General features: G+C 47.9%; 7 protein-coding genes and 1 non-coding gene across 8 annotated transcripts; 3 read left to right on the top strand and 5 right to left on the bottom strand.

The window, feature by feature from the left end:
• Window positions 1–10,697: 10,697 nt before the first annotated feature.
• Window positions 10,698–11,414, top strand: GGS23DRAFT_596691 (P-loop containing nucleoside triphosphate hydrolase protein; the record flags this gene model as incomplete). The annotated part of the gene is made up of 3 exons (XM_051518511.1): window positions 10,698–10,765; window positions 10,816–11,041; window positions 11,133–11,414. The coding sequence occupies 3 exons, from the start codon at window positions 10,698–10,700 to the stop codon at window positions 11,412–11,414; spliced, it is 576 nt and encodes a 191-aa protein (XP_051372227.1).
• A 136-nt stretch (window positions 11,415–11,550) lies between these two features.
• Window positions 11,551–12,353, bottom strand: GGS23DRAFT_621178 (HRDC-like protein; the record flags this gene model as incomplete). The annotated part of the gene is made up of 2 exons (XM_051521153.1): window positions 11,946–12,353; window positions 11,551–11,871 (listed from the first exon to the last, which is right to left on the bottom strand). Exons 1-2 carry the CDS (start codon window positions 12,075–12,077, stop codon window positions 11,551–11,553), a joined length of 453 nt encoding a protein of 150 aa, XP_051372226.1. The 5' UTR covers window positions 12,078–12,353.
• Window positions 12,354–12,545: 192 nt separating this feature from the next.
• GGS23DRAFT_537655 (uncharacterized protein) lies at window positions 12,546–13,319 on the bottom strand. The gene is made up of 2 exons (XM_051514784.1): window positions 12,878–13,319; window positions 12,546–12,803 (listed from the first exon to the last, which is right to left on the bottom strand). Exons 1-2 carry the CDS (start codon window positions 12,922–12,924, stop codon window positions 12,626–12,628), a joined length of 225 nt encoding a protein of 74 aa, XP_051372225.1. The 5' UTR covers window positions 12,925–13,319; the 3' UTR covers window positions 12,546–12,625.
• A 214-nt stretch (window positions 13,320–13,533) lies between these two features.
• On the bottom strand, window positions 13,534–15,046 carry GGS23DRAFT_537672 (uncharacterized protein). The gene has a single exon (XM_051514785.1). The coding sequence runs from the start codon at window positions 14,931–14,933 to the stop codon at window positions 13,779–13,781; it is 1,155 nt and encodes a 384-aa protein (XP_051372224.1). The 5' UTR covers window positions 14,934–15,046; the 3' UTR covers window positions 13,534–13,778.
• Window positions 15,047–16,639: 1,593 nt separating this feature from the next.
• Window positions 16,640–20,149, top strand: GGS23DRAFT_596687 (uncharacterized protein; the record flags this gene model as incomplete). Its single annotated transcript, XM_051518510.1, has 2 exons — window positions 16,640–16,814; window positions 16,893–20,149. 2 exons carry the CDS (start codon window positions 16,640–16,642, stop codon window positions 20,147–20,149), a joined length of 3,432 nt encoding a protein of 1,143 aa, XP_051372223.1.
• A 1,595-nt stretch (window positions 20,150–21,744) lies between these two features.
• GGS23DRAFT_537627 (uncharacterized protein) lies at window positions 21,745–23,128 on the top strand. Its single transcript, XM_051514783.1, has 2 exons — window positions 21,745–21,802; window positions 21,852–23,128. Exon 2 carries the CDS (start codon window positions 21,938–21,940, stop codon window positions 22,898–22,900), a length of 963 nt encoding a protein of 320 aa, XP_051372222.1. The 5' UTR covers window positions 21,745–21,802; window positions 21,852–21,937; the 3' UTR covers window positions 22,901–23,128.
• On the bottom strand, window positions 22,999–25,602 carry GGS23DRAFT_567388 (Sds3-like-domain-containing protein). Its single transcript, XM_051516334.1, has 2 exons — window positions 24,692–25,602; window positions 22,999–24,627 (listed from the first exon to the last, which is right to left on the bottom strand). The coding sequence occupies exons 1-2, from the start codon at window positions 25,118–25,120 to the stop codon at window positions 23,356–23,358; spliced, it is 1,701 nt and encodes a 566-aa protein (XP_051372221.1). The 5' UTR covers window positions 25,121–25,602; the 3' UTR covers window positions 22,999–23,355.
• Window positions 25,603–27,785: 2,183 nt separating this feature from the next.
• GGS23DRAFT_t50 lies at window positions 27,786–27,859 on the bottom strand. Its single transcript has one exon. It is a non-coding gene; the product is annotated as a tRNA-Asn (tRNA).
• Window positions 27,860–27,914: the final 55 nt, after the last annotated feature.

Here is a 27,914-nt window from a genome sequence, read left to right as displayed (position 1 = left end):
AAAATAAAGAACTTAATTACGGAAGTAATAAGTAAAGCCGGATTAACGGGAAATATAAGTACTAGCGGGTTCGTTTTAATATTCGATAATTTCCTCGTATAAGCGGTCGGCCTATCGGTATAATACTTCGTATAGGTATTACTCGAAAGAAATAAACGCGGGAACGCGAGCGATCTTAGATATTACTTCCTTAAAAAATTACTCTTCGTCTTCGGAAGTCTCTTCTCCCCTTTCCCTTCCTCTAACGTCTTCTATCTCTATATCTAACTCCTATTCGGAGGCGATAACGAACGAAGCTACGCTAGATACTACGGTCGATAAACCGGCGAAAACGTTACTTACGCTAGCTAAAGTAATAAAAGAATTAATAAGTATAAAGCTAAGGGCGAATACGGTAAGGGCGGTCGATAATCCGATAACCGAAAGACTTACGCCTAGCTAAGTAAATTAACCGGAATTAACTACGCTTCGTCGCGACTTTACGGTTTCGGGAACCGCGGATATCTACTTCCTATCCTAATAAAGGGTTAAGAGTTCTTTTATTATCGTAATAAGTTTAAAGGCCTATAAATAACGTTAATAAATACTAACTAACGTAAAATAAAGCTTATATATTAACCGAGGACTCGATACGGGCGACGATAAAATAAATAACCGATAGAACTAAAGCGTCGGCCTTATATAATATTAATTCTAAACCTCGATATACGGAAGTAAGAATACTTATAAAGATACGTAAGCGTAACCGAATAAGTAGCGGTAATAACGGCCGGTACTTTAGAAAGAATCGAAGTACTCTCTAATAAACCTATTCTAAGCCGTATTACGTACGTAACTTAAGTAAAGAACTATACGACGAACTCCGTATTCTCGATTACGGATAACTAAAGTAATTCTTAGGGCGACGGTAGTAAAAGCAGGAACGGCCGGAATAACGAAGGTATTAAACGGGACCGCCGGAGCGGCCGGGCTAGAGGAAGTAACGGAAGCGGTAATAACTCCGGAAGCCGAGGAAGCGCTACGGCCTCGTTCCTATTCTCGTCCTCGTCTTACGATATTATTACGGATCGGTATAATAATAATAACGATCGCTTAGGTTACGCGAGTAACGGCGATATTATTAAAAAACGTAATCTAATATACGTAAGTTTAGGCTCGGGTTTTACGCGAAAGAACCTTACGAGTAATTAATATAGCCGGGCGGTCGCCTTCCTCGACTATTCCTTCGTATAAAAAAGGGAAGTCTTCCTCGGAGGATTCCTCTTTAAAGAATTCGTTAATAGAAACCTTAATAACTCGGGATACGGTACCTTAAGAAACGCGAGTTATTAAGGCCTAGGTACGTTACGCTAAAACGCTAGGCATAATTATATCGACGTTACCTTCGTCGATAAAAGGGTCCTTAAGGAATTAAACGATAACTAAGGCCCCGGACCTAGGAATAAAGGATATCCCTCCGCGGCGGGCTTAACTACCGGCCGAAGTTCTAGCGCTACTTCCCGTACGTATATAGGAGGTAAAAGGCTAGGTATTCGTAGCGAAGAAACCGAATACCTTTTACTCTAGCGAGGCTACGATACCTTAAAGCGTTAGTACTATCTTACGAAGCTCTTAAGTATCGGATATACTAAAAGATCGTTAATTACGGCATTATACTACTACCGGTAAATAACGAATAAGTAATAAATAAATCATTTCGAATAATCCCCTACCTATTAATATAAAGTAACTAACGATCGCTTTATCGTCCTAGAATATTTTAATATTAAGAGTAATATATTAATTATAAATAATAACCCTTACCGCGATAAGCTAAGATATTATCCTACGGTCGCTTAATGAAAATATATTACGACTCGTATAATACGCGAGCTACGCTCTACGTAAACTATAAAGGAAGTAAACTTACCTTACGATAATAAATTAACGAAACTTTACTAATTATATTAACTTACGATCGCGTAATTAATGGAATTACTTAATTATAGTTAGGTATATATACCTATAATAAATAACCTAGGAAAGAAAGGGAAAAAGAAAAGCACGCTTAATTCGAGAGCGAAAAATCCGAGATATATTTATACTTAACCGCCTTCGTAAGAAAAACGGCAGAATCGGTTAGCATAAGTAACGCGCGCGAACGTACGCGATAATAATAAAGGAAATTAAATCCTAGTATTAATACTAAAGCTACTACTATTACTACTATTACATTACTTATATAATTAACTACCGCTTAATCGAAAGTAAATAATTATACGAATAATTATACGAATAATTATTTTCATTTATAATAAACTATAAAGTACTAAATAAGGGATACGAAAAGCATATAACTTAAAAGAAAATACCACTAGTAATAAACCGAAATATATACGAATAAAGAAATATAAAAGAGCCCGAAATAAGGTACCTAATAATCGATTAACCTTAACGAAACATAATAAAACTAAGGAACAACCCCTTAGGCCACTATCGTAAGCAAAGGACTATAGTTAACCTTACTATCGTAAGCTTAACTAAGGGATATATCACGTAAATATATACCCCTAATAAGAACTACCTAGCTTACCTAAGCTAGCTAAGCACTATTATATATACCTATAAATCGCTCTATACTCTCTAATAACTTTCCTTCTTTTTTAATTAATTAATATATACCTTCTTACCCTTATTCCATTACTTTCCTTACGAATAACCTATTAACCTAAGCTTAGCTCTCGCCAGCTACGTAACATACTTATTAATTATCGCGTATATATAACTTTCCGCGTTTTCTACGTTATTTTATATACCGGTTCTTTTTACGTAAGCGTTCGCTTATAATCGATTAATTCGTTTAAAGCATACCTTATAAGGTAACGCTCTTTCCTCGTCGCCGTCGTCGTCGCTACCGTCGTCGCTACCGTCGTCGCTATCGTCGTCGTCGTCGTCGTCGTCGTTACTAGTAAAGGAGCGGACTCGGTTTATAGGTAGATTTTATATAATAAAATTAACGCCTACGTATATTATTACTTAATCGCGTACTTTTTTTTATACTATAAAGTTCGTAAAGTATAACTTACTTTATAAAATATACTAAGAAAGGAAGGGTTACTACCGCCGCCGGCGGCCGCTAAGCCGTTAATACTACCTATCGTAATATTAATACTAGCTACGCGGCAGGCGTCGCTAGCCGATAATTAATCGAAGCTTAGGTTAGTAAGCTCGGTAGTCGAAATCTTAAATATTATTCTAATTAATTAAATCCATCGCGCGCGTATTAAATTTCTTACTTTTTTTAACTACTCTAATCTTATTTCATTAAATAAAAGACTACGAAATATCGTTAGCGTTCGTTTTAAGCTTAATTAGCTATATACGAAGGTTTAAACTTACGTAGTTATAGGAAGAATAAGAGGCGTAAGGAAAAAGGAAAGGAAATAGTAAAAGTAATTAATAATAGGAAATAGGTTATTTTATTTCGTAAATAAGGAAGTGTTATAGGAAGTCGCGATTAAAGGAAGGTACGGCGCTAGTTACTAAGGAAGTCGCGATATCTTTATACGTTAGGAAGAAGCGGCGTACTTTAAGAAACGCTCCGTAATTAAAGTAAAAGAAACGTACTCCTATATAGAAAATAATATATCTACGTTACTTTTATACCCGTACTCTTTACTTCTACGCGGTTTAGCTATATAAAGATTAATTAAAGTATTATAAACTATACTCGCTCGATAAAATTAACGTATATACGTTACTCTTATTCGTTATCTATAACGCTAGAGTACGTTATTTATAAGGGTATCGTAGTAAGTATAGAAGTTAAGTAAATAGCTATATACGTAAACGGAAATCTTTATCTTCTAGCTTAGCTTTTATACTTACGAAATATATATTAGTTTAAATATTAGCGAACGTAAAAAGAAACTTACTATTTATTAGCTCTTTATATACCGTATTCCTATAAAACGGCTCGTCGAATATTAGGCCTTATAACGAAGTAACCCTAAAGTAGGCGACGTAATTTAACCCTAACGCGAATTCCTTCTCTATAATTCTAACGATAGCGTAAAGAATAGTAATACCTTACGCTTTATAAACGGTTATTACGTATAAAATAGTTAGGGGAAATTATTCTCGTATATAAGAGATACCTTTATAATCGAATTCCTAGCGCTCGCGTAATATTAATACTACCTTTTTCCCTCGAGAATCGCGTAGCTTATTTCCTTAAGTATTTTTAAACCCGGGTCCGTCGTAATCGTCGAAAGCTACTATAATTATTATTAGCGGCTTACGTTTAGGATTAGCGCCTTACGCTTAACTTATATCGTAAATAAAGCCTTAGGAGCTATTTATAAGCCGTATTTCGGAAGAAATATTACGTAATAACATTATTTAAGCGCTTATATAAAGTAATAGCTTAAAGGAGAGGTTACCGGCTAGGTCGCTAGGCGCGTTTAACGCTTCTCGGCCGTAATGAATAACGTACGTTTAAATAACTAGCGAATTAAGCGTTACGAGATAGTTAAAATTATATTAAAGTACCTTTTTACGCGTAAAATATATACGTACCGCTTCTTTAAAGCCGAAACGATTTTACTTAGTTAGTACCGCGGCTACTCTCGTAAATAAGAGCTAAAACGACTCGGCGGAGACTTACGTTAAGCGTAACTCGTTTAGCGCTTTTCGAAAAGGCGCTTAGTCCTCGCTTACCTAGCGTTAAACTACCGATAGAAATACCGACTTAGAAAAAGCTTTATACGTATTATAACCGACGAATTCGTCTACCGAAAGATACGTCGAATTAAAAATATAGATAAGCTTTAATAATACTAGGGATAATTAAAAGAAGTCGCCGATTAAGATTATATTTACGCTATTAAAAACCCGCGAGCTACGCGGAAATATCTACCGTAAACGGCGGTTAATAAACCTAAGTATACGTAGCTTTAATATATTCTTTTCGTCGATAATTAAATAGCGAAGGTTAATAAGGCGTCGTTATACCTTAGCGAAAGCGTTATTAGAAAGCGGTTTAAAGCTACGTTTTACGGGTAAACGAAAGAAAGAATATATCGTTTTCCCGCGAATGTTATTATTCGTAGCGTTAGTTAGGATAGTAAGGGCTACCGAGTCTTAAGTAAAAGCTTAACGAACGTAAGAGGCTAAAATCTTAATTAGATACGATTTTTTAGTACCGCTACTACCGTCGATTTAAAATAAGAGCTAGTTTTAGCTACGACTTTATACGTAACCGAGAACGGTATCGTAAATTAACCTCTATTCCGGATTTAACGTATTACGGATATCTAGGGAAACGATTTCCTACTCCGGCGTATCCGTAGTACTTATTATCTCGCGCTAATAAGTAAAATCGTAGAAGTAAGGGTACTTATATCGGGCTACGTATATAGCTTAATCGTAGTTTACGTCGATATCTTTATTCCTAAGTACGTTAAATATTTCCTACGTAAGCGCTTAATTCGGGAGTAGACGCGCTAGTTTAGCCTAATCCTTTTCGTTTAAAGCCTACTCTTCTTCCTTTAGGAACTCGAACTTCTCTTCGTCGGGTCCGGGAAAGTCGCCGTAATAGTTATCCTCGTATTAATAGGTTATTTAATATCGCGTATACGCTAGTATATACGTTAAAAATTAAGTACCGTTAATTAAAAGTAACTCGTCCTCGTTAATATACGGATAATTTAATATAAGCTTAACGCGGTAAAACGATTCTAGCTCGCTAGGGCCTTTATTTACGCGGTAAATAAGGTAATAATTAAGTATACGCTTTTCTACGTTACGTTAAAAAAGGCGTTAATCGTAAGCGTATAGCTTATTAAAATTCTAAATCGATACGAAGTAAAAGAAGCTTAATTTAATAACCTCTAGTACCTTTAAATCGCGTTAGAGATACTTCTTATAAGTATTACGCCCGCTAAAAACGTCGCTAGAGCCGAGCTCGAGGCTATAATCTTATTCCGCTAAGGGCCGGTAATTTACGTTACGTATAATACGCGAATTAACTTATAAGGATAGCTTATATAATATATAATAAACCTCTTACGTAAAGTAATCTCGCTTCCTAATTAATTTATTTATTAACTTCGATATAAAAAAGAGAAGAAGATTTACGTTAAAAACCTTTAAAAGGATTTACTTAATAAGGACGCTATAATTATCGGTTTTAATTTCCGCTTTAAAGTAATACTTCGCTACGTAATTTATAATAGCTTCTACGTTAGTATAAGGCGAAATATCGATATTAGCTAGCTAAGTAAAGGTAATTATTCGATTATATTAATTTAATTATTCGTCGTTACGTTACGCTTTAAATAACTACTAGGTTTTATACGGCCGTATAATAATCTCGGCGTAAGCGCGGTACGGCCGCGGGAAAAGAAATCGGCATTTTAAAGGTAGTAAAACGTTATTACCCTATCCCGCTTCTCGCGCTTTACGCTTATTAATACGGAGGTAATATACGGGGGAGTATTTATAACGTTAATAACGATTAATAATTTAAGAGAGCTAACGAAACGATAACCGCGCGTTTAAAGGCCGTAGTACGAATAAATTACCTTTATTTTAATCTAAGCGCCGGCGCGGCTCTAGGTTAACCGTAAAAGCGTAATAGCTCTAAATACGAGCGTAGTTTTAGCGCTATTCGAAAAAGGTTATATTAGGTAACGGATTACCTTCGAATTAAAATAGCCCGTAGTAATACGTATTCCCGCGCCCTTAAAATTCGTATCGATATTAATAATCGCGTAAGCCGAACTTCTTAACTAAAACGATATTACGGAAGAGCTAATTCCGAACGTAAAAATACTACGCGGTAATATAGGGATTAGTTTTTAATAGCTCGTAGGATAAGCGCATGCGTTAGATTTTAAGGGAGGAAAGCTATTCTTAAAAGCGTAATATATATTAAAAAAGGCTCCGCTAGTAAAGATTAATAAGGCTTAAGGTAAGAAAAGCGCTAGAAACCTTAAGGTATTTAGTAAAAGTAACGTACTTACGTTTTCGTTTAAATTAAAAAAGCCGCGTATCCTTTAAATAAACTATAGCGCGCGTAATACTCCTTAATAACGTATTAGCCTCGGTATTCTTAAGGTTTTTTAACGCTTACTTGAGATTTTATCGCGTAATTTATTACTATTAAGCGCCTTTTTTCCTTACGAAATATTTACTTACTATTATCGTTTATTAGCGTATAAGTATATTAAGCGCGATAAAGCGGAAAGTAAGGTATTACGCGAATCGATTATCGCGTTAACGTATAACGTATTATACCTAATCGTCGAAATCGATCTTACGCTACCTTAGATATATAAATTTAGCTTCTTTACGCGGAAATAAGGTAGGAAACGCTAATAAAAATAACGTAGTTAAACGTATAAATTCGTTAATAAGGGTCTAGCGAATAAAAGGCATAGATAAATAATAGGTACCTATAAGCTTAACGGGATAACCTTTAAAAATAAGCGCCTCCTTTAATTCTAATTTTAAACATTTTATCTTAATTTATTTTAACGTAACGTTTAGTATAATAAATTTATCGTATTAAGCCTCTAATCTTTTTAGGTCGCCTTCCGTAACTAGGCTAATCTAGAGCGCTTAACCGTTATCGACGAAGTCTTAAATATTAAGCTACTTAAAAACATTACCGTCGTTAAGTAACTCTTCTAACGCGGCGCGATTTTATTTAAAGTCTTTATAACCCGGGTAATTATATCTTAGATACTTAAGCCATACCTCGATAACGCGCCGGCGTATTTTAAACTTAGTTCGAAACTAGGTTATTTACTTAGGATTTTACGCTAGTTCGCGTAGGCGTAATAAAACGATATTAAGATACTAAGAAAGGAGGGGAAGATAGTCGTATACTTTACTAACGTTACGTATAAAGTATACGACGTAGCCGCGATATTTATATTACTAGCCGCGGATTATAAATATATTTATTACTACGTAAATCCGCGTAATAAATAATTCTTCGATTATTATTAGCTTTAATAGTAAATTAAAAGAAGGAAGAATACTAAAGTTAAAATAATTACTTACGTTAAAAAAGAAGGGCTTATCTACGCGCTTTTTCTAGTTTTTATTACGATAACGCTTATAAATACCCGCGGTATTTAAATCCATATTAAATTAATATTTCCCGTAACGACTATAATATTTACGTCGTTCCTATTCTAGCGCTAATTAAAACCGTATTAGAATCGCGTAATCGATATCGCTAACCGCGTTAGCGTTAAGGTCTCCCTCCTACCGTAGCGGCTTAATTATAAACGAGCTTTAACGATTAAAAACGCTACTAAGTTCTTAAAAGCGAGCGGTATTTAAGGGGGAGGTTTAATTAAAAGGTCGGCCTAGGTACGGTTATTCTCGCGCTAGTTTTAGCGTAAGAGGTTCTAGCGTAAAAGGCCGTAAAGGTCGGCCTCGACGTACTTATACTTACTCTAGCGCTAGTTTTAGCGTAAACGCGCGTAAAGGTCGGCCTCGACGAACTAACTCTCGCGCTTATTCTAACGTAAGCGTACGTAAAGGTCGGCTTCGACGAGTTAGCTCTCGCGTAAGTACTCGAGGAAGTCGCCTTCGGGGCGCTAGTTTTAGCGCTACCGTTAAATCCGTTAGTTATAATTATATTATTAACGAAGAAAGTAAAGGAATAGGAAAAGGGTTACCGCTATTACGTCGGGTTACCCTATGCCGTCTTCGAATTTATTATCGTAATACGTTACCTACGCGTAAAGCTACTTCTTTAGCGCTTAAACTATATACCCGAGGCTACGCGGTAATAAAATATAATCGATAATAAGTAATATTTAATCGCGGAGCCGGTTAAAGCGTCTTAAACGTAGGATAAGATCGGGAATCCTATATAGAATTAGCGGTAAAGTATAAACTATTAATAGAAAATATTAACCTAAGTAAGACGGCGTATGTTTTCGCGGTAAGAGAGATAATTTTTTATAGATATAGCGTAATTTCGTAGATTAATAAATTACTCGATAGCTTAAATTCTTCCGTATATACGACATTCTTTAACTTAAAGCGACTTTATTTTAATTAAACTAAGGATAAATTATAAGAATAAATTATAAGATACGGAAAAGAGTAGGAATTATATAAATAAAAGTAGAAACGTATAAATAAACGCGTTAGTAAATATACGTAGGGATTTTAAGGGATAATAGGGATATGCTAAATAAGAAAAACTCCATTTATTCCGCCGTTTTTATTAGGTATATATATTTTTAAAGACCTATAGCGCGTTTTTTAGCTAGTAAAAATAAAGTTTCCCCTAAAAGACACCCCTTTATAGGGGTATTTATAAGGGTATTTATAAGGGTATTTAATCCCGTAATTAATTAATATGATAAGGGGTTATGCGTATTATAACTATCCTCCGGATAGGATAAACGATTTATTACCGTAAAAAACCAGAAAAAAATCGGAAAAATCGGAAATTTACTTACGTAATTAATTAGCTTAATTAAATTAATATATAAACTTTTCAGATTTTTTACTTAGTAATATAAGAAATTATTTACGATTTAAAGGGTTTTAAAACTATATTAATAATTTATTATATAATTTATTAATAACCTTATTAACTATACTTATATCGATATATTTATCTAATTTTTTTACGGTAATGAAGTAGGTCTATTACCTAATACTTTATTTTATAAAGAAAAAAATTGCTAATATTAAGTAATCTTATTTTTATTCTTTATTTTCGTTTTTATTTAATTTATTATTTTAAGAAAACTACGTTTTTAAATAGGTTAAAACTTTTTAAAATCGTACCTATTTTTATAGTAAGAATTCTACCTTTCTAACTATCTTCTTTTTTTATATAAAGAGGTTCTAAAAAAGAATACTAAAAATTAACGTTTTTAAGACTTAATTAATTTAAAAAAAAAGTTACGTAATCTTAATTATTATTTTATTTATATTATAAAGGATTAGGTAATAGACCTACTTTATTACCGTAAAAGAAATAAGTTAAGAGGCCGATATAAAATATAATTAATAGATTTATTAATAAATTATATAGTAAATTATTAATATAGTTTTAAAACCCTTTAAATCGTAAATAATTTCTTATATTACTAAGTAAAAAATCTGAAAAGTTTATATATTAATTTAATTAAGCTAATTAATTACGTAAGTAAATTTCCGATTTTTCCGATTTTTTTCTAGTTTTTTATAGTAATAAATCGTTTATATATAAACTTATATAAAATACCCGGCTCGCGAAGGGGTAGCTCGGTAGCCTATAACTTTATTCGTATATATATAAGCTACTACGAATATAATATAAAGCTATCGGGGACTTGCATCAAACATACATACCTCCTCCTATTAGGGGCGTATGTATAGACGATAAAACTAGGGCGTTCGACCGAAAAGTGGAGTTTTTTCCCAGTTGTAGCTATGCGACTCCGTACTTATCGATAACCCACGACACCTCGGGGCATCCGAGGACAGCCGGCTAGGCCAGCAAAGCTAAGTTCCCAGCTTGCAGGTACGCACCTAGGTATAAATTAGTTCGCGTACTGCGCTCCCTCTCAACGGCCTCTACAAGATTCATCTTAAGCCCCTAGAATGCTAAGACTTTCTTGCAGCTGTCTTCAATCTTTGACGGGCAGCGAAATACACCTCTTTACACCCAGAATTAATTAATTGGTTCTTCGCCAATGGATGAAGTGACTAGCAAAATCCTGCTGCTCGGGGACGAGCAAGTAGGGAAAACGACCTTCCTCTCGTTCGTAGCGCTCGAGTACCCTCAACCATCAGTGCTAATATGCCTCGTAGACGAATCAGCGGGGGCAGTAGCGCGCTCGAAGGCCACGCTTCCGTCACCCTGTTGCGCGATGAAGACCAGCCCTTTATTTTCGAGCTACGGAATCGGAGGCGCACCTATCGTCTCGAGTTCTACGACACGTCCTATCCGGGAGATTGGCGGCTGCTGCAGCCGGATCTCGTCTTGATATGCTACGACATCAGCCAGCGGCTAAGCCTCATCAACATGACTAGAACCGTGAGTTTCCAGAATCCCCGTCCTACCCATACCGACGTTGCCTGCCTTCTCATGTCTCTAATAACGCTGTCTGCTTCCTCTGCTTCTCCAGTGGATCAAGCAGGTCCATGCCACATTCCAAACGAGCGATGACCTCCCGGTCATCGTGGTCGGGTTCAAGAGGGACCTACGGCCCGAATCCGATCCCACCGGCACCATATACCCCGCCGAGGGGCATATGGTGGCGCAGGAGATGAGGGCCGATAAATACGTCGAGTGTTCGGCCGTCACCGGCGAGCTTCTGAAGCTCGCCTTCGAGGAAATCTGCAACACGGCGGCGAAGACAGCGACGGCCAACGGCGGGCAGAGCGACGGTGGATGCATTGCATCGTAAAGCCTCAAGATAAGCCTGGGGGGCGTGGCCTTTATCCGGCCGGGGGTGAGGACCCGCAGACATGGAGCACTGAGAGGGGGGGGTCCTTCTCCCTCTCCTTTCTTCCATTCTTTGCTTCGTAAAGGAGTCTTCATCGTCATTGGCCATTTTCCGTGGTTTGCAGGACGCCGCCGCCTTGACCGTCCTCCCCCCCTTCGACGGGGAATTGGCCGAGTATTTCGACGACGATATCGAGGATCTCCTGCTGTTGGTCGGCGTTGAAACGGTCCTCCATATCCTCGACGACGGTGTTAAGGACCGGGATGCTGGTGGGGCGGATGTTGAGGACCATGATGCACTCGCCCTTGGTGATCTCGTACGGGACCAGCCGCTTGACCAGAACGGCGATGGCTTTGGAATCGTAGGGCAAGGGCTTCTGGCTCAACGGGCCCGGGGGCGTCTCAAAGTATTGCAGAACCTGTGCGGAGGGTTGTCAACTGACGGGTTCCGTCGCCCGCGGGCGCTACATGTCGTATGGCTGCATCGTTTTACCTCTCTGCGGAGCGTCTCGAGGTTCCCCGGACCTCGACGCTTCTGTTCCTGGTACTGCTTCGCTTGGTTGGACAGAAATTCGTAGACTTCGACATTGGTCAAGACTGCCGACTGCGCCTCCAAGACCTTCATCCTTGCTGCTGCAGGCCTCGAGCCCGGGATTCCTCGATGCGCGAAGGCGTAGGCAGGCGAGTGCGATCAGACTTACTCGTCGCAGAGGGCCAGGACGACGGAATTTACGGTCGAGGGGCGGGTTGAGAGGTCGAAGCTTGCTCAGATAGGTCTCGATTGCCAGATATGTTACTGTCATCTGTATGCGTGCATATGCGTTTTGTTCTGCTTTCCTGGTCCCGAGCTGTCTACGAAGGGCACTACAGTGCCTGTGTGGTTGTGAGGAAGCATTTCCCAAAGGTAGTAGGTATGGACAGAATGAGAAGGAATTTGGGGATTAAATTTCTGCTGACGTAAACTAACCTCCGAGGGTGGATAGCCTTAGGTAAGCATATATGACGTATTTGCATGGTACCTGCCTGCCAAACACATCCTGCCCCACACCTGTAGGTTCAATTCGGTACATCCTTCCGATATATGTACCTAGGTATACCTATATACCTAGGTACCTCCAATCCCGCAACTCCCCCACCGCTAGGACACCGATATGTGCCGTGGGCGTCACCTTATTATTTCCGTGCCCCGCTGAATATATCCTCCCAAGATTTCAGCTCCGCCCGTTTGCTATCCGGATAGTTCTCCCAGGTTGCCGGTGTCCGGCCGGCAACCAGCCGCTCGGTTAGGGATGCCGGCGGGCTTCGTAGATAGGCGTCCAAGTTGTAGGATGCTGCCGGTTTCTGCTGTCGGCTTCCGCGCGAGCTGTTAGCACATAACTACCAAGGTCTCCGTCTCCTCGACGGGCGAGATGTAAACCAACTTACCTGCCATCGCTGGACACCGCGGCTGAAAAGGGTGGTCTCGACGACATTAGGTGGGCTTACGGGTTGAATGGGGCCCCGGCCGAGAGAGCATTCGTTCAGATATCGTTTTTTGCTTCGTATGGGAAATCGAGCATCTTCTAGCTTTTCCTCTCTCTCGAGAAGTGAGAAGTGACAGTCTATGTCTATCTACCCTTATCTATATACAACTCCCCTAGCTCCAGACAAAGATACATGTATACATATAGCGATAGCAGGGGGGTCTCGGGATTTACCTCGTTTACCTCGCCAGCCAACGCACCTTAGGCAGTCAATGACCATTTCAACGTGAGTCAAATCGTGCCTCGATGTATTGCAATCAGGACAATAGCCTAAGATGGAAAAGCCAAATTGACAGCACCGCACTTGAGACATGTTCTCCGGTCGCAAAAGCGCTCTCTAGCTAATGTGGCGCCGCCAGGGGATGCGATTGGCCGCGGTACGCCGCAGCGCAGGTATACGTAGGGGTTCCGGGACTCGGCCAAAGCACATTGGTGCCTAGCGGCAGCTCGCTTTCCAATCAGGAAGCACAAGTTGCGGTCCAGGATAAGAGAAGTACGTATAGGGAGCGCGCGAGGAGTCAGCGGGTTGTCTACTCATATATCCTTCGCCTCTGCGATCGGTGCGACGCGGGCGCATTACCTACCTACAATATCAGAACGAAGAGGCCTCCCGGGTGCCCGGGTAGAAAGTCACGAGCAAGCCTCGCTAAGAGGCTACTACCCCGGCTGCATGTTCTGGTCGTATACGAGTCACTAGGGGTTCCAGCCGACACAAATTCCGACAACTCTATAGACGCACCTGGCTAGGGTGACAAATCATTCGTCGACAGCGTCCAGGCAGAAAGGCCGGAGTCATTTCCAAATTATTGGAGGCCTGCCCGGAGTCTCTGCAACTGGCTCATTATGCCATAGAGCGGCTTGTTCTCCGCACCTCCTCCCCCATCAGAGCTGGCGGCGGGCTTCCGAGCACTGCTCTCCGAATCTGCCTTGCCGTCGCGGCGACTAGCCTGCTCCACCTCGCGCAACAGCTCCTTGTGCCTGTCTTCGACCATCTTGGCCAAGCTGTCGATGAACTTGGTCCTCCCCTTCTCCTCCGCCGTGCCCTTCCACACCTTGGACAGCTCTTTAAGCTCCTCGATGCGGTGCGCCGCCTTCTCGATGCCCGCGACCGGGTCGGCGCCCTTGGCGAGCAGGCCGGCGATCTCCTCCCGCAGCTGCCGCAGCACCTGCTGGCCCTTCTCCTCCGTGCTGTGCGCGTGCGCCCCGGGCTCCGGCGCCGAGACCGACAGGAACGACGAGCTGACTGAGAGCTCCGAGGGCGGGAACACGAACTCCATCGCGTCGCCGAATGTCTTGACGACCGAGTCCAGCCGCGCCCGCACCAGCGTCAGCGTCTGCAGCTGCCCGATATAAGGCGGGTCTTGGCTGTCACCGTCTCGCGGCGCCGGTTCCAAGCCTGGAGTGGTCGGGTCCGCGGGTGCAAGCCGCGGGGTCGGCGGGACCCCCCCGCTCGCCTTGCCCTCCATCGGCTCCGGCACGCCGCCCGGGACGAACAGTGCGATTTCCTTGTGCAGGCCGTCCGACAGGGCCTCCGAGAGACTTAGCGTCTCGCCGCGGAGGAGTTCGACCTCGTACGCGAGCCGGCTCCCGCTCCGCAGTATGTCGTCGGTCAGCTGGGTGAGGGTGCTGGTCAGTCGCACGGCGTGGGCGTTCAGCTGGGAGAGCTGGGTCTGGGCCTGGACCGACAGGTCCGCCAGGGGAGACGCGCCGTCGCGCTCCCTGGCTATCGAGGAGGCCGGCGTCGAGGTCTGGAGCGACGGCAGGGAGGCATTGAGGTATTCGGCGGGGTCGAAAGACGGGGCGAGGAAGCTCTGGAGGAACGGATCGGTGACGTGGGAGGACCTCGGCGGGCGCGGAGGGAGCTTCGATAGTTGTCTGGAGTGGGCGGGTAGCGGCCGGGTTGAGCTCACGGAGCTGTTATGGCGCCGCCTGGAGACAGACTTGGAGTCCCAGGACATATTTCAAGAGGGGGGAGGCGAGCGGGCTCGTGAGGGGCGGCAAGTTCAGAGTAGAAGTAGAGGGATGCTGGGCTGTCCATTGTTGCTGTTCCTGACGGGTAAGATCACTGGATTTTAGTGGGTCCGATGATGCTCCTCAAAGTATGTATGTACATAGGTACCTCAGGTACTTGTGAGGTTACACAGGTTAGGTAGGTACCTAGCCTGCGTACCTTTGTTCGATCAATTAGGCGGGTGCTATCGGAATGCCGAAGAATTTAGATACCTTCACAATACTTCTAGGTACCCACATGAGATATAGAAACCCCATCTCAGCAGTTTCGCAAGGTACCTAAACCTAGTGGAGACGACCCTAGATCGTGTTGCGACAGATGACACCCCTTTAACCTACCCTACTTCTTACTACCTCCGCCTCATACCACTTCGATGCTGGCCCCCCCCAGAGTTTACGTAGGTATACTCACAGTATTAGCCCCCGTGCGCCTACTGAGGTGCCTAAGTAAGTATCGATTAAGATGCAAAATGACGCCTAGTCTACTGCGCCTGCGTTAGCTGGCTCCGTAATAAGAGGACTAGGTACCTACCTACCTAGGTACATACCTACCTCTAGTAAATTGCGGCTCTGCCTACGACAACGGTATAAGATGTAGTTGCACAGCTAAGCGCCTTAGGCCGGTGCCCCGTCGACACAGGCCGCTACCTATAGGCAGGGTTGCAAAAAAAAAAGGTTTATGTTAAGTTCAGGTCGAACTTAACTTGAGCATTCTCAACCCTGCCTATAGGTAGAGGATGGGCACTTACCAGGCCCAGCCAACCCCCCTACCTTGGTTAGCTACACGTACTTAGGTGGGAGGTTAGCTACTCTAGGTTAAGTTGGGTCTGTGGTCAATACTGCAAGCAAGCTATAAGACCGATGAGCATCGACATCGAGCCACTTCTAGTAATGAAACAAACACGTAGGTGTCTGCGCAAGCAGGCGCCCGTCCAGGTTGCCCTAGTGAGGCACCTAGCCCATTAACCTTTAGGTCTCGTCATGTCGGTCTACTCCTGTTAAAGAGGTATCCAGGCTCCTCGGTACCTACGGGCGTATACGTACCCGGGACAGGTTAAGTACCTGTCTATACCTTTTACAGGTAAATATAGGTAGCCAAGAGTCGTAATTCTCTGTAGCCTTGAAAGGCTGTTCTCTTCCTTATGTATCTATCTCCGTAGCGACAGCATCGGTAGAGGTAGGTATACATCAGGAACGAAGTGCTCGAGCTCTTTCTCGGTCTTACGCGTTTGTCTTCTCTGCCTGTTTTAGTTTAAGCCTTATCTTTATTGTGTAAATGCCATCTGCCTATGATAAGCTCTAGATATAGAACCTCGCCAGTAGCTCGTCTCCCCCCCTCCCAAAGTTTCATCCCGCATCTTCCTCCGGCTCCAACCAACTACAATACACCCAGACCAGCTATCATATACGAAACCATAAAACTTAACCCGCTACTTATTCCCTCTCTGCCGCCCCTAGCATCCCTCAAGTCCTGTACGGCCCGCGGTGTCGACAAGCCCAGCACACGTAGATGTAGTGGGCACACAATATTCCACCCGTTCTCATCACGCATTTAAGTGAGTCTCCATTCCTCCAGGCCATTCGCGGCAGACAATCATCAACCTGCCAGAGCGCCATACCACCGTCGGACAGCCCGATCTTTCGGGAAATTGCCATGCCACCTTCCACGGCACGATCACGATTCCGAGCCGACCTGAACTCGGCAACGGAGAAGCACATCGAAAACGTAGTCGATATCAAGAAGGGCGACGTCGATGACGAGATCACCTTCAAATTTTCTCACCCGCATCTCGCTGGCTCCCCCATCGAGATAAGCGTCCAAGCACAAGGTATGTGTTTTTCCTTCTTTTTAGTTGTCCCTCTTACGCGTGTTTTGGTCAGGTATGTTAACTGTCGACTTTTTACAGAAGTAGGAGGCTATCCGCACAAACATATCTTCCTCCCCTATACCAGCAGCGATGTCCCACCGGCATTCGGGAAAATCCTATCGGAATCCATGTTTGAGACCCAAGGTATGGATGTCGAGCACATGCTCACCCACCTCTCTCAGACGCTGCGAGCCGGCTTGGAAAATGCCACGTCTACGCCCGTCGGTGAGACTAACATCGTCGACCTTGATACACAAAACCCTGGCGACGACGAGGGCGAGGACGAGGACGACGATTTATTTCCCACAAGCGGTGATGACGAGGGCGGAGACTGGGACGAGTGGTCTGCACCGCAATCCGCTGGCCAAAAAAGTGAGCTTAACGAGCGAATGCGTCGTGATCTGCTTGCGGTGTACCGGGCCGGATTTCATCCGGGAAGGGTATACCACGATTCCCAAGGAGGCGAAACCATCTCCATCTCGATGCGGGTAAAAAAGTTATCCCTTTCCAAGGAGACCCTGGAGGCGTGGGACCTGGCCGCATCGGATTACATCGTTCTGCTTATTCGCTATAAACTACAGTATGCCCCTTTCGAGGTAGTTCTACAACAGCCGGTCGGACTTCTCTACATCGACTTCTGCGTCCGAAAATGTCCCAACAAGAAGCCCTCGCAGGAACAAGCTACTGCAGCCTTCGGGGACACTTCCGCGGTCGTAGGCAGCAGTCTAGGATTGTCGCCACTTTGGATTAGCAAGTCTATCGAAGGGTTCATGAACAACGAGTTCGCATCGCTGTTGAAACTCAGGCACAGACACCGTGTTTCTTGGGACTCGGCAAAGGAGATGATGCACCTCCGATTAGGGGCCGTCCCGGAATCGAACACGCTTCCGCCTGGCGGAAGCCCCCAGCCGAAAGACACCCGACGAGCGAATGGGAAGAAGGCTAAGGTGCCTTCTTTTCTCGCCGAGGATCATCTGCTGAGCAACGGAGAGATCTCCTTACCCCTGGTTGCCGCCCAATTTGCCCTACACTACCTCGTCCGGTGTACCGATTACTGCACAGTGTGCCATCGGAAGGTCGAGGGCAACTTCGAGGCTTTGAGGCCGTACGTCTGCGGTGGACTGCTTTGCCTGCACCAATATTTGAATCTCGGCTTTGGTCCAAGCATAGAGTACGAAATCGTTAACCAACCTTACGTCGTCGACCTGTTGGTTAGCTTCTGCTACGCCAGCCTGTATTGCCACTCCCTAGCCGACAAGAAATGCATGCGAGAATTTCCCCAGGGGTTGAGCCTTCAAGTGCCCAAGATTGCCCTGGCTGCGAGTTCGTGGCTCCGTTCCGGTCGTAATAAGATCACCTCCAATGATTGTACCCTTATTGACCCCGTGGACATACTTTTCAATTGGGGCACCTCCACCGCCAACATCGGACCGCGGGATGTTGATCTACAAACCGGCCAATGGGTTGTTATAGCAACGGAACAATCTGCGCCGGATTCCAAGCAGGCCGAGTCCGAGAAGCGGGTTGTGCTTCACCATGCCCGCATCAATTCAAGGGATGGTACAACGCTCTGGCTTCACCTCGTTTCTCATTACTCAGTATCTGACCATAAGATGCTGAACGATATACCCAAAGAGGGCCAGATATCGGCTCAGCTGGTGCTCTACGACGACATGGGAAGTTTGGGCAGGGAACGAGATCAGGCCTTCTCGATGCTGCTCTTGCTCACGGCTCTGCCACCGATTTCCCAGATGAGAGGCTTGCTCATGCACAAGACATTAAATTCGCTGGCTGCGTCGGATCAAATCCCACCTAGCGCCGTCGACCTCCTAAGGTGGATCGTAGCGTCGAATAGGTCGTATATCGTGCAGGTAGACGAACTTTCCGGCGCCGATGGCCCTGCAGGCGGAAAACCGTCACGGCGGCACGAGAGGATTTTCGGCGTGGAGGGCTGGATCCAATTTCGATTCGCTCAGGGATCTCCAGAGAAGGAAAGCCTCTTCAACGATGTCCTAAGCACGGTCGATAAGCCACACAAATCTATCGTTGCGTGGCATGGGAGTCCGCTAGAGAATTGGCACAGCATCATACGCCAGGGCTTGAATTACGATGTCTCATTGCACGGCCGCGCCTTTGGTGACGGAATCTACTTCAGCAGGTCGTTCGATTACAGTCTCTATTACAGTAAAAATCCGGAAGCGAACCAATCGGCGCCCCAGGAAATGATGTGGCCTGGGTCCGAGTTAAAGGTCTGCAGTGCGATAAGCTTGAACGAGCTCGTGAACTTGCCCGAACGATTCACCGCCAGGACACCATGTTATGTGGTGCAGTGTTGCCATTGGACTCAATGTAGGTATCTCTTCGTTAGGCCCGCACCACTTGTAGAAGAAGACGGCGGGAGGCCCCGAACCCAACTCCTTAGTAAGACGCGACCGGCGCGCGATTACGAATCCTTCATCCAAGATCCGTCGTGCAACGCGAGCGGGCCGGCCAAAAGTGGAACAACACTGTCTATTCCCCTGGTTGCGATCTCTTGGGCGCAAAGCAAACGCGAGAAGTCGAAGAGGTTGTCGGGAAAGGAGCCAGAGATGGAGAGCAGTGACGAAGACGAGGAGGATAGAAAGTTCTTCCTCGCCGAAGACACAGACTGCCAGGATGTGTCGACAGATAAAACCGACTTCCGCCCAGGTACCTTGGACTTGTCTAGCCTCCCGCAGTTGCCCCTCCCATCCTACGCGACCGAGCTTGCTCAAAGGGCCCTCGGACCGGAGATCAAGCGACTGGAGAAGATCCAATCTACGACGCCGCTCCACGAGCTCGGCTGGTACATCGACTTTGGGAACATGAACAACATGTTCCAGTGGATTGTCGAGCTGCACTCCTTCGACCCGGGCCTCCCGCTCGCCCAGGACATGAAGAGCGCCGGCCTTACCAGCATCGTCCTGGAGTTCCGCTTCCTGCGCAGCTACCCCATGTCGCCTCCGTTCGTGCGCGTGATCCGTCCTCGATTCCTCTCTTTCATGAACGGCGGGGGCGGCCACGTCACGAGCGGAGGGGCCATGTGCATGGAGCTCCTCACCAACTCGGGCTGGTCCCCGGCCAACAGTCTCGAGGCTGTGCTCCTGCAGGTGCGCATGGCGATCTGCAACACGGTCCCTCAGCCGGCGCGCCTCCAACGCGTGAGCAGACCCAACCCGGGCGATTACTCCATCGCGGAGGCGATTAGTGCCTACACCCGCGCCGCCAGACTACACGGGTGGGAGGTCCCCCAGGATTTGCGAGATGCCGAGCAGTAATGGTGGGAAACTAACATTCCCCCGACCGCGTCGTCTGAGCTTGAATTGGGCGCGAAATACCTAGGTAGCTGTGACGAGACGGCGGGCTTGGCTGGATTCTGTGTGGTCTTGAGTTGTTGGTGGGTGTCTGTCGTTTTCATATCTTCGCACCGAACGGAACGAACTCGCTTCCCGGAGAGTTCTGCAGATAAAAAGAGAGCCTTCTGGCGGCTCGAGCCCGTTACCGGAGGTGTAGGTAGTTGTATAGGCCATGTACCTAGTTATACCTAGTAGGTAATCATAGGTAGGTAAGATTATGGAATGGATTCCGAAACACAATGGTCCTTGGGCCTACGACCTCAGCATCGGTGTGATATCAAAGTGGTCTTCGGACAATATATTTAGAACCTGGCTGTCCCTCGTGTCCTCGTTTTCTGGGGTTTGGTGCGTCTGGTTACCTAATACCTAGTCGAAGCAGGCGGGTATCGATCGCGAGGTCGTTTAATCAACGCCCCACTCTCCATTCCACTTCTGGCAGGGCGATAAGTATGGCGTTGAAGGAGTATAGGACCATCTACAAAGAGATCTCAGGGAGAATATATATCCATTCAGAAAGGCCGTGCCTGTAAACGATGACGTTTAACGCAGGTGTCACGTCTCAAGGCGGCTCCTCGCACGGTGGGTCTGCAAAATGGCCAGGGGCAAGGGGTCTTGCTTACTTCAGCAGCATGGAGGTGGTACCTTGGTAAGTATACCTACCTAGGTATATAGGGGTATTATTAGCAGCGCTATGGACTCACTTACTTCCAACAGGCAGTTCCGCAGCCAACTTCTCTACCAGCCAACTGGTGGCATGATTAGATACCTCAGGTACCCAAGACACTGAATTAGGAGGTACCTAGGTACCTACCTATCTACGAGTGTATGAGAGGATGTACCTCACTTAGGACCAGAAGTACCTGCCTAACAGGCATGTCGACCACAATATTCACTGTTAAGCTCCATGCCATCATCCCCCCCCTCCGTAACGACGACGTCCACCCCAGACCTAGGCCAACATATCCTGGCGACTCACCCCCAGCACAACCTCGCCGTCTCAGCCTCTACCGATGTCGCCACGAGCTGGGGCATACTTTGGCAATACTCAGGGAATACCCTGGCTAAACTCTGGGGAAACCCACCTCCTCCTCCCTCCCCCCAGCCTGAACAACCTCCCGGATTCGTCATGTTCTGTGAGTGGTATTGGTCCGGGACATCTTCGGGAGGCGGGACGGGCGGACGTATGCCAAGTCGGGACGGCGGTCTGCGCTACGATGCATATGCAGATGCGATGCAGGGCGACGGCCTCGATCGACCCCGTCTCTCCATCCATCCGGCCCGTCGGTCCCATCCAACGCCATCTTACACGTCCCTGCGAGCCCATGCGCTCGTGATCTCGAGCTGCGTCTTGCGCGCTCTGGCGAGCTCGTGATCGAGCCGTTGGGGAAGATGGTGTGCTCGACGACCTCGCTCTTCGGAGCGTCGACCCGCGTTGAAACCCTACCTCGACCTGCACGCCTCTCGCCGCGGCGAGGATGGGGTGCTGCGGTCGAACTCTGTCGTGCCAGCGACGACCACAAGCAACGTGTTGAGCGCCGCGTCTATATAAAGCTACGTCCGACGTCCAAGTCGAAGGCAGGCCCACCTAGATTCCTCTCGCACACAAAGCGCTCACCCTCGACAGCTTTAGCCATCGCACCTAGACAGCCTCTACCTACTCGCGCTCTCGCACCCACCCACCCACCAGGTATCTCAGCTCCACCAGCCACCATGACCATCCCAGCCGAAGACATCTCCCCCGCGCCTGACCCCGTGCCCCGCGGGCCCGTGACCGCGACGCTCAACTTCGCCTCGCGCCCGGCGCCCGGCGTCAAGGTGGTGAACCACGTGGACGGGGGGCCGCGGAACCTGGGCGTGGACGCGCGGGCGGTCCTCATCGCCGACATCCGCGGGCGCGAGGCCGCCTTCACGCTCGACCGCGACGGGTTCGAGCTGGTGTCGGGGCTCGCGCCGTCGCTCGAGGACTCGGCCCCGGGGAGCGGCTTCGCCGACGACGCGTCGGTCCGGCGGCTGTACTACCCGGAGGTGGCGCGGCTGCTGCTGCGGCGCGTCCCCGGCAGCACCCGCGTGCTGATCTTCGACCACACCGTGCGGCGCGCCGACGCCGCCGCCCCGCGCCGCCCCGTCTTCGAGGTGCACGTGGACCAGACGGCCGCCGGCGCCGCGCGCCGCGCGCGGTTCCACCTGTCGTCGCCGCCGTCGGCCGCCTCCTTCTCCTTCCCCCCCGGCGCCCCCGACCCCGACCTCCGCCGGTGCCGCTACCGCATCGTCAACGTCTGGCGCCCCCTGACCCGCGGGCCCGTCGCCGAGCGCCCGCTCGCCTTCGCGTCCGGCGCCTCCGTCGACGACGCCCGCGACCTCATCCCCGTCGAGCACCGCTACCCGCTCGCCGCCACCGCCGCCGCCGCCGCCCCCATCGCCACCCCTCCCGGCTACGTCGGCGAGACCGCCGCCGTCGCCTACCACCCCACCCAACGCTGGTACTACGCCAGCGGCGTCCGCCCCGACGAGCGCCTCCTCCTCGAGTGCTTCGACAGCGCCGCCCTCGCCCCCGACGCCGCCGTGCCCAGCCGCGGGCGCACCCCGCACACCGCCTTCGAGGACCCCAGGACCCCCCCCGACGCCGAGCCGCGCGAGAGCATCGAGGTTCGCGCCCTCGTCTTCGGGCCCTAGACGCGCCCGAGGCTCCGCGTCCCCGCTACCGCTCTACTGCGGCCGGCACAGGTGCGCGTCGACGGGAATATCTACGTGTCACATCGTAGCGCAGCATAGTTCAGAGTAGATTGTATCGAATGAAGAGCTCGCAATATGGGCGTTTGTCATCTATTTACATGTGTGCCAAACCGCTCGTCTGGTGTAACCTAACGTGGTGCTTTTCCTTCGTTCTCCTTCGCTGTGTCCCCGCCGGGAATAATCATCGTCAAACCGCTAGTGAACGCCCGCCTATCCCTGTGGCCCTAGTCCTCACGTCGTGATCGACTAGGGATGCATGCATGCATGTTGTTATGTACTTATGCGCGCGGCGTCGACCTCGACGACCGCACACATCCAAGAGAAGGCTCCATCATATACTCTCCTCTCGCCTCCCCCGGTCAACGCCCGAATCGATCCGATCCAAATACTCGCGATCACTTGCGCTTGCCTCGGGCGCTACCCGATCGACTCATCGCAGCGCCTCCGAGACTGCTCTGTCTGCTCATCGGCACGCCGGCCGGAGACTCCTTAGCGCCTACTGCCGGAGAGCCCTTGGCCGGCACGGCGGCGGGAGAGTCCTTCGCAGCCGCCGCGCTCTCGGGAGCAGGCGGCTCAGCGTTGGGTGGCTCCTCCCTCAGATCGCTCTCTTGGATGCCCAGGGATTCTGTCAGATTCTCGAACGGGGGTCGCGGACCCTGGGTATAAGCCACGTATTTGCTCTCGTGGAGCGGCGGCGCAAAAGCCTCGAGCAACTTGCGACCCGGGTTGTTCACGTCGAGGTTGGCGCCGACACCGTGTCGGGCCTGAAAAGTCTTGAACAACTTCATCACTGCAAGATCCCTGTCTCTATCAGCGTCGTGAGCAGGAGGAGGTGCATTAGACTCCTCCCTCCTATATGCCTTCGAATACTGCGAGTGAATGAGCGGAGGAAGCTTCGGCTCATAACCCGAGACTTTGTCGAGGTTGCCTGGAAAATCAAAACTAGCCAGGGCTTCGATTCCCAGCACTTGATCATCATAGTAGTTCTGTTGGCCATGTCCACCTCGGGTGCTTCGCGTAGCGTGAGAGGGCTGTCGCTCCATAGTAACCGCAGACTGGCCTTCGTCGTCGTCATTTACATCACCGTTACCAACGACACTCTCGTCGGGCGAAGGAAGGATGTTTCCGTTCGTGTCGCGGCGTGTCAGCAGATGCTTATAGGCAGCCAGAGCTGCGGCGTTGTACGTCATGGCGAGTTCCCTATCCGTAAAGAGCTTCTCGATGCTGTATACTGGTCCTGTCTCCTTCCGTAGACCCCTTACCCTCTCGCTAGACCAGAACGGGGTGGTATTAGAGCTGTCCAAAGCCCCTCGCTTGGGAGCAGGCGACCCGTCTTCGTCTGCTCCGTTCCTCTTTCTCTTCTTGCTATCGGAGAAGCCTGGAAGTTCCTCCATCTCTCGTCGCAATCGGGTGTTTCGTTTTCCGTGCGTTCCGCCAGGGCTCGAGGGGTTGGTCAGACTGAATTGGCTCGGGTGCAGGAGCAAGGCGGAGCTGTCGGAGATTTCGAGCGCTTCCTTCTCCTTGCCTAATCGGTACTTCTTGGAGCTGATGGCGTTGATAAGGCGGTCTCGCAGGGTGTTGGAAAGGGTCTTGTGTTCGCGCTTAGCTAGTTCTACCTTGTAGGCGCGGGTCTTGTGGTGCTCTCGGAGTTTTCTCTCATACTCGATCTGAGGGAAATTAGCAGACGATCCCACGCACCGCGTAACAAGGACGAATTAAGCGGGAACACACCTTCTGGCAAGTCATCTCGTAGTCGCGATGTTCGACTAGGTCCTCGATCTGGTGAACCCATTCGGAGAAGGTTGGGCCTGCCATTTCAAGCAGACTGCGCTTCGGGCTACCGTTCCCACTGGCACTTGCGGCATGCTGGGCATTCGCGGTCTGTTGGATGTCGCGATACTCGCGGTCGATTGCGTCCAGTGGCCGCTCGGCATAGGGATTGACCCGGCCAACGAGATTCACGTCGATCTGGATCTTGTGGAGCTCATCGCGGTAGTGCTTGTCCTTGTCGCGACTGAACTTGTCTGCTAGGATGGCTAGGCGGTCGTTCACCACCTGGCGCTTCTTGTCGCGCTTCGAGGGGGCAGGAGGGGAGGCACGGCCACCTTTACTGGAGATAGCCGCCAGAGCCGACGACTGGGCAGAGTCGGCGGCGGCCATAGGGACAGGCAGGAAATGTGCGAGACTTAGTAAATGGAATTTCTGTCTGCCGGGAGCGCTGGAAATTTCTACCGGCCAAACCCAAGCAAGAAAAGAGGATGGAGAAGGAGCAGAAGAACGTCGACAGCAGGGGTCGGGCAGAGTTGGGTAGGTGGATGGTTGGCTGAGAGGGTGCGCAGTGATCGGAGAGAGAAATGTAAAAATAATACCCAGGTCGCGGGCGTGGCAGATGGCGCCTTACACAGCGGCGTCTACTTCGCTTCTCCCCCGTGTGTTCAGGCCGAAGACGAAGCACGGGGCATTCAGACGGAAGGGGGAAGGGTTAAGGAAGAGAGGTAAGAGGTGAGAAGATGCCGAGGGAGGAATTGCGGGCAGTCAATGGGTTATGGTGTGGTGTGTGGTGTGGTGTATGTTGTGCGGGTGTAGGTGAAGCTGAGAGAAGCGGAATAAAGCCGACAAATGTCAGGTAGGCAGGCTACGGGCAAGTTACAGGAGGTACTTGTCTCAGCTCCAACCACCATGTACCTGGATACATAGGTACCTAACCCAGGTAGTATAGTGCTACAACAAAGCCCGCCCTACGCCTTCTGTGGTCTCCGAAAACCCACTGTTGATCATTTGAGCTTCCGCTGTAGAGGGCTAGCACACGCCGCGAGAGAGGTACTGTGTACGTATCGAGGTTCGTCTGCGCGTAAAATCAGGATGTACCTAGGTAGGTACTTAGGTAGGTATCAGGTAGGTGGGTACGTCTGGAGGCTGTAGGTAGGTACCATGTACCTCGCGTAACACCACATCGTGCAGGCGGTGGTGCAGGTACACAGTAGTGCAGGAGGTAGGTACCTACTTACCTCTTACCTCACCTCCTAGCATTAAGTACTTAACCTTAGGCAGGTAGGTAGGTACATCCTAGTAACCCTTCCTCAATCAGGAGCAGATGCCGCTGAAACGAAATAATAGGTAATAAATCGAACACGAATCTCTTATCCCCTAAAGCCCTCTGTGGTGATGGTCAACCCATAGGCAAAGGGAGCGTGCCCTTATCGTCGATAACCCAGAGTTGCCCATTTACGTGGGCAAGTCTGGGCAGGTCTCGCAACTAGGTAACTCAGACATGGGTGTAAATAATTGTCTCTCAAGTGGGCCTTTGACCCAAGATCCATTCCAATGTGTGCTCACGACTCGAAGGGTTTCCCAAACCCGCTGTGTTCTCCCTCTACTCATTTACATATGCAGGCACATTCCCCCTCTTTCCATCTTAATCCCGAAGCCTTCCCCCGCCCCCCGTTTTGGCATCCCACACGTCTTGAGATGACATTCGAAGCTGATCGACATGATCAACGAGCTCTAGGGATCAACCGTTTTCGCTATAAGACCACAATCTAAACCCAGAGGGCAGCCAACAGCTGAGAAAGCTTCCAACCTAAGCGCAGAGCCATCTCCCAGCCTTATTATTATCTCCCACATCTCGGAGCCTTCGTCGGAACGCTTATCTCCCGCTCTCGCAGCATACGGTCTACCCCCAGCTAGCATCTAACTGCCTACGTATGCATCATGCATGCCTACCCGTTGCGTGACGCACCTAGCAGTAGGCGGCAAGCTACGCCTCCATACGCTCGCAGCTAAGTATATTCATAAAGCTTGCGGACGCTTCGGTTCCTGACTTTCCGAGATCTTGTTACCTTTTAGTCTATACCTACCTACCCATATGCTTGTCCTCGAAGTTGTCCCCAGCGCGGTAGAGAGTATTGTCGCTGTGCGGTCAACGGGACACGGGAGAAAGTGCCCTGCTCCGTTATCGAATCTCTGCGCCACTGTTACAGTCTCTTGGAAACATCATCTTCCCTAGCACGTAAAAAAAAAAACTCGCTGTTCTGATTCTTGCTGTCGGGTGCCCCGCCTGAGTACTCGACGTAATCCCTAACCGACTTGGTAAGAAACGACGATATAAACCAGCTGTCTACGAGCGAGTGGGTGCCATTAGAAGATAACATACGTTCGTGCTTGCCCTCTTCTGTCGTCCTAGTCTTGACTAGTGTTGGAAACTCGGCTTGCGCCTAGACATAAGACGTCGGATTAGGCTCATGATCATTGCGCATATAATCAAGACAAACGTCCCCAGTTGTGGAGATGTAAAGCCTCTCCGAGAGTCACAATGCTCATGCACTCTTTTGCATTGATATAGGTTACCTAATATCTATTAGTATTAGAGGTAGGCAGGGCCTTGCAGTTTCGCTCTAGCGCTATCGGTCTCGGATCGGTAACTTCTCGACAGCTTCCTCCTTCTATTTGCGCATCTTACACATTACTCCGCTCAATATCTGTTATGTCCTCTGGACAAGTAATTTAGTTTCAGCCAGTTGCAGCAGAAAGCGCACATGGTTCTCGCTAGATCTTGAACAGGTTACATTCTACTAGGAATCGTATGGATTCCTTACGTACTTGCTCTAATAGCTATATATCGTTTAAAGTAACTCTGTGGGGGATGATCATTGTTGGAACACTTTCTGCGCTGGACGTCCGGGACTGGCTTCCGAGTGCTGGATACATTTCGTTTCGGCAGCCAGCAATGCGATATACCTATCCTTAAAATAAGAAACGAACCAAGTGCTCGTGACAGCAGAGGGTAGAGGGAGGATGAGAAGGAGAAAAAAGTTAAGAGCAGAGCCTCTCCGGGAAAGTCTCGATCTTTCAACCTCCTGATTAACAGTCAGACGCGCTAACCAATTGCGCCACCGGAGACGTGGTAGGAAGCACATTGACTACGAACACTTATATATAGGTATTCACTTGGCGC

Source organism: Durotheca rogersii (assembly GCF_024521655.1).
Source record: "Durotheca rogersii strain YMJ 92031201 chromosome Unknown GGS23scaffold_9, whole genome shotgun sequence".
NCBI classification, from domain to species: Eukaryota; Fungi; Ascomycota; class Sordariomycetes; order Xylariales; family Xylariaceae; genus Durotheca; species Durotheca rogersii.
The sequence above is the reverse complement of the archived record's forward strand: the minus strand, read 5'-3'. Positions and strand labels throughout refer to the sequence as shown.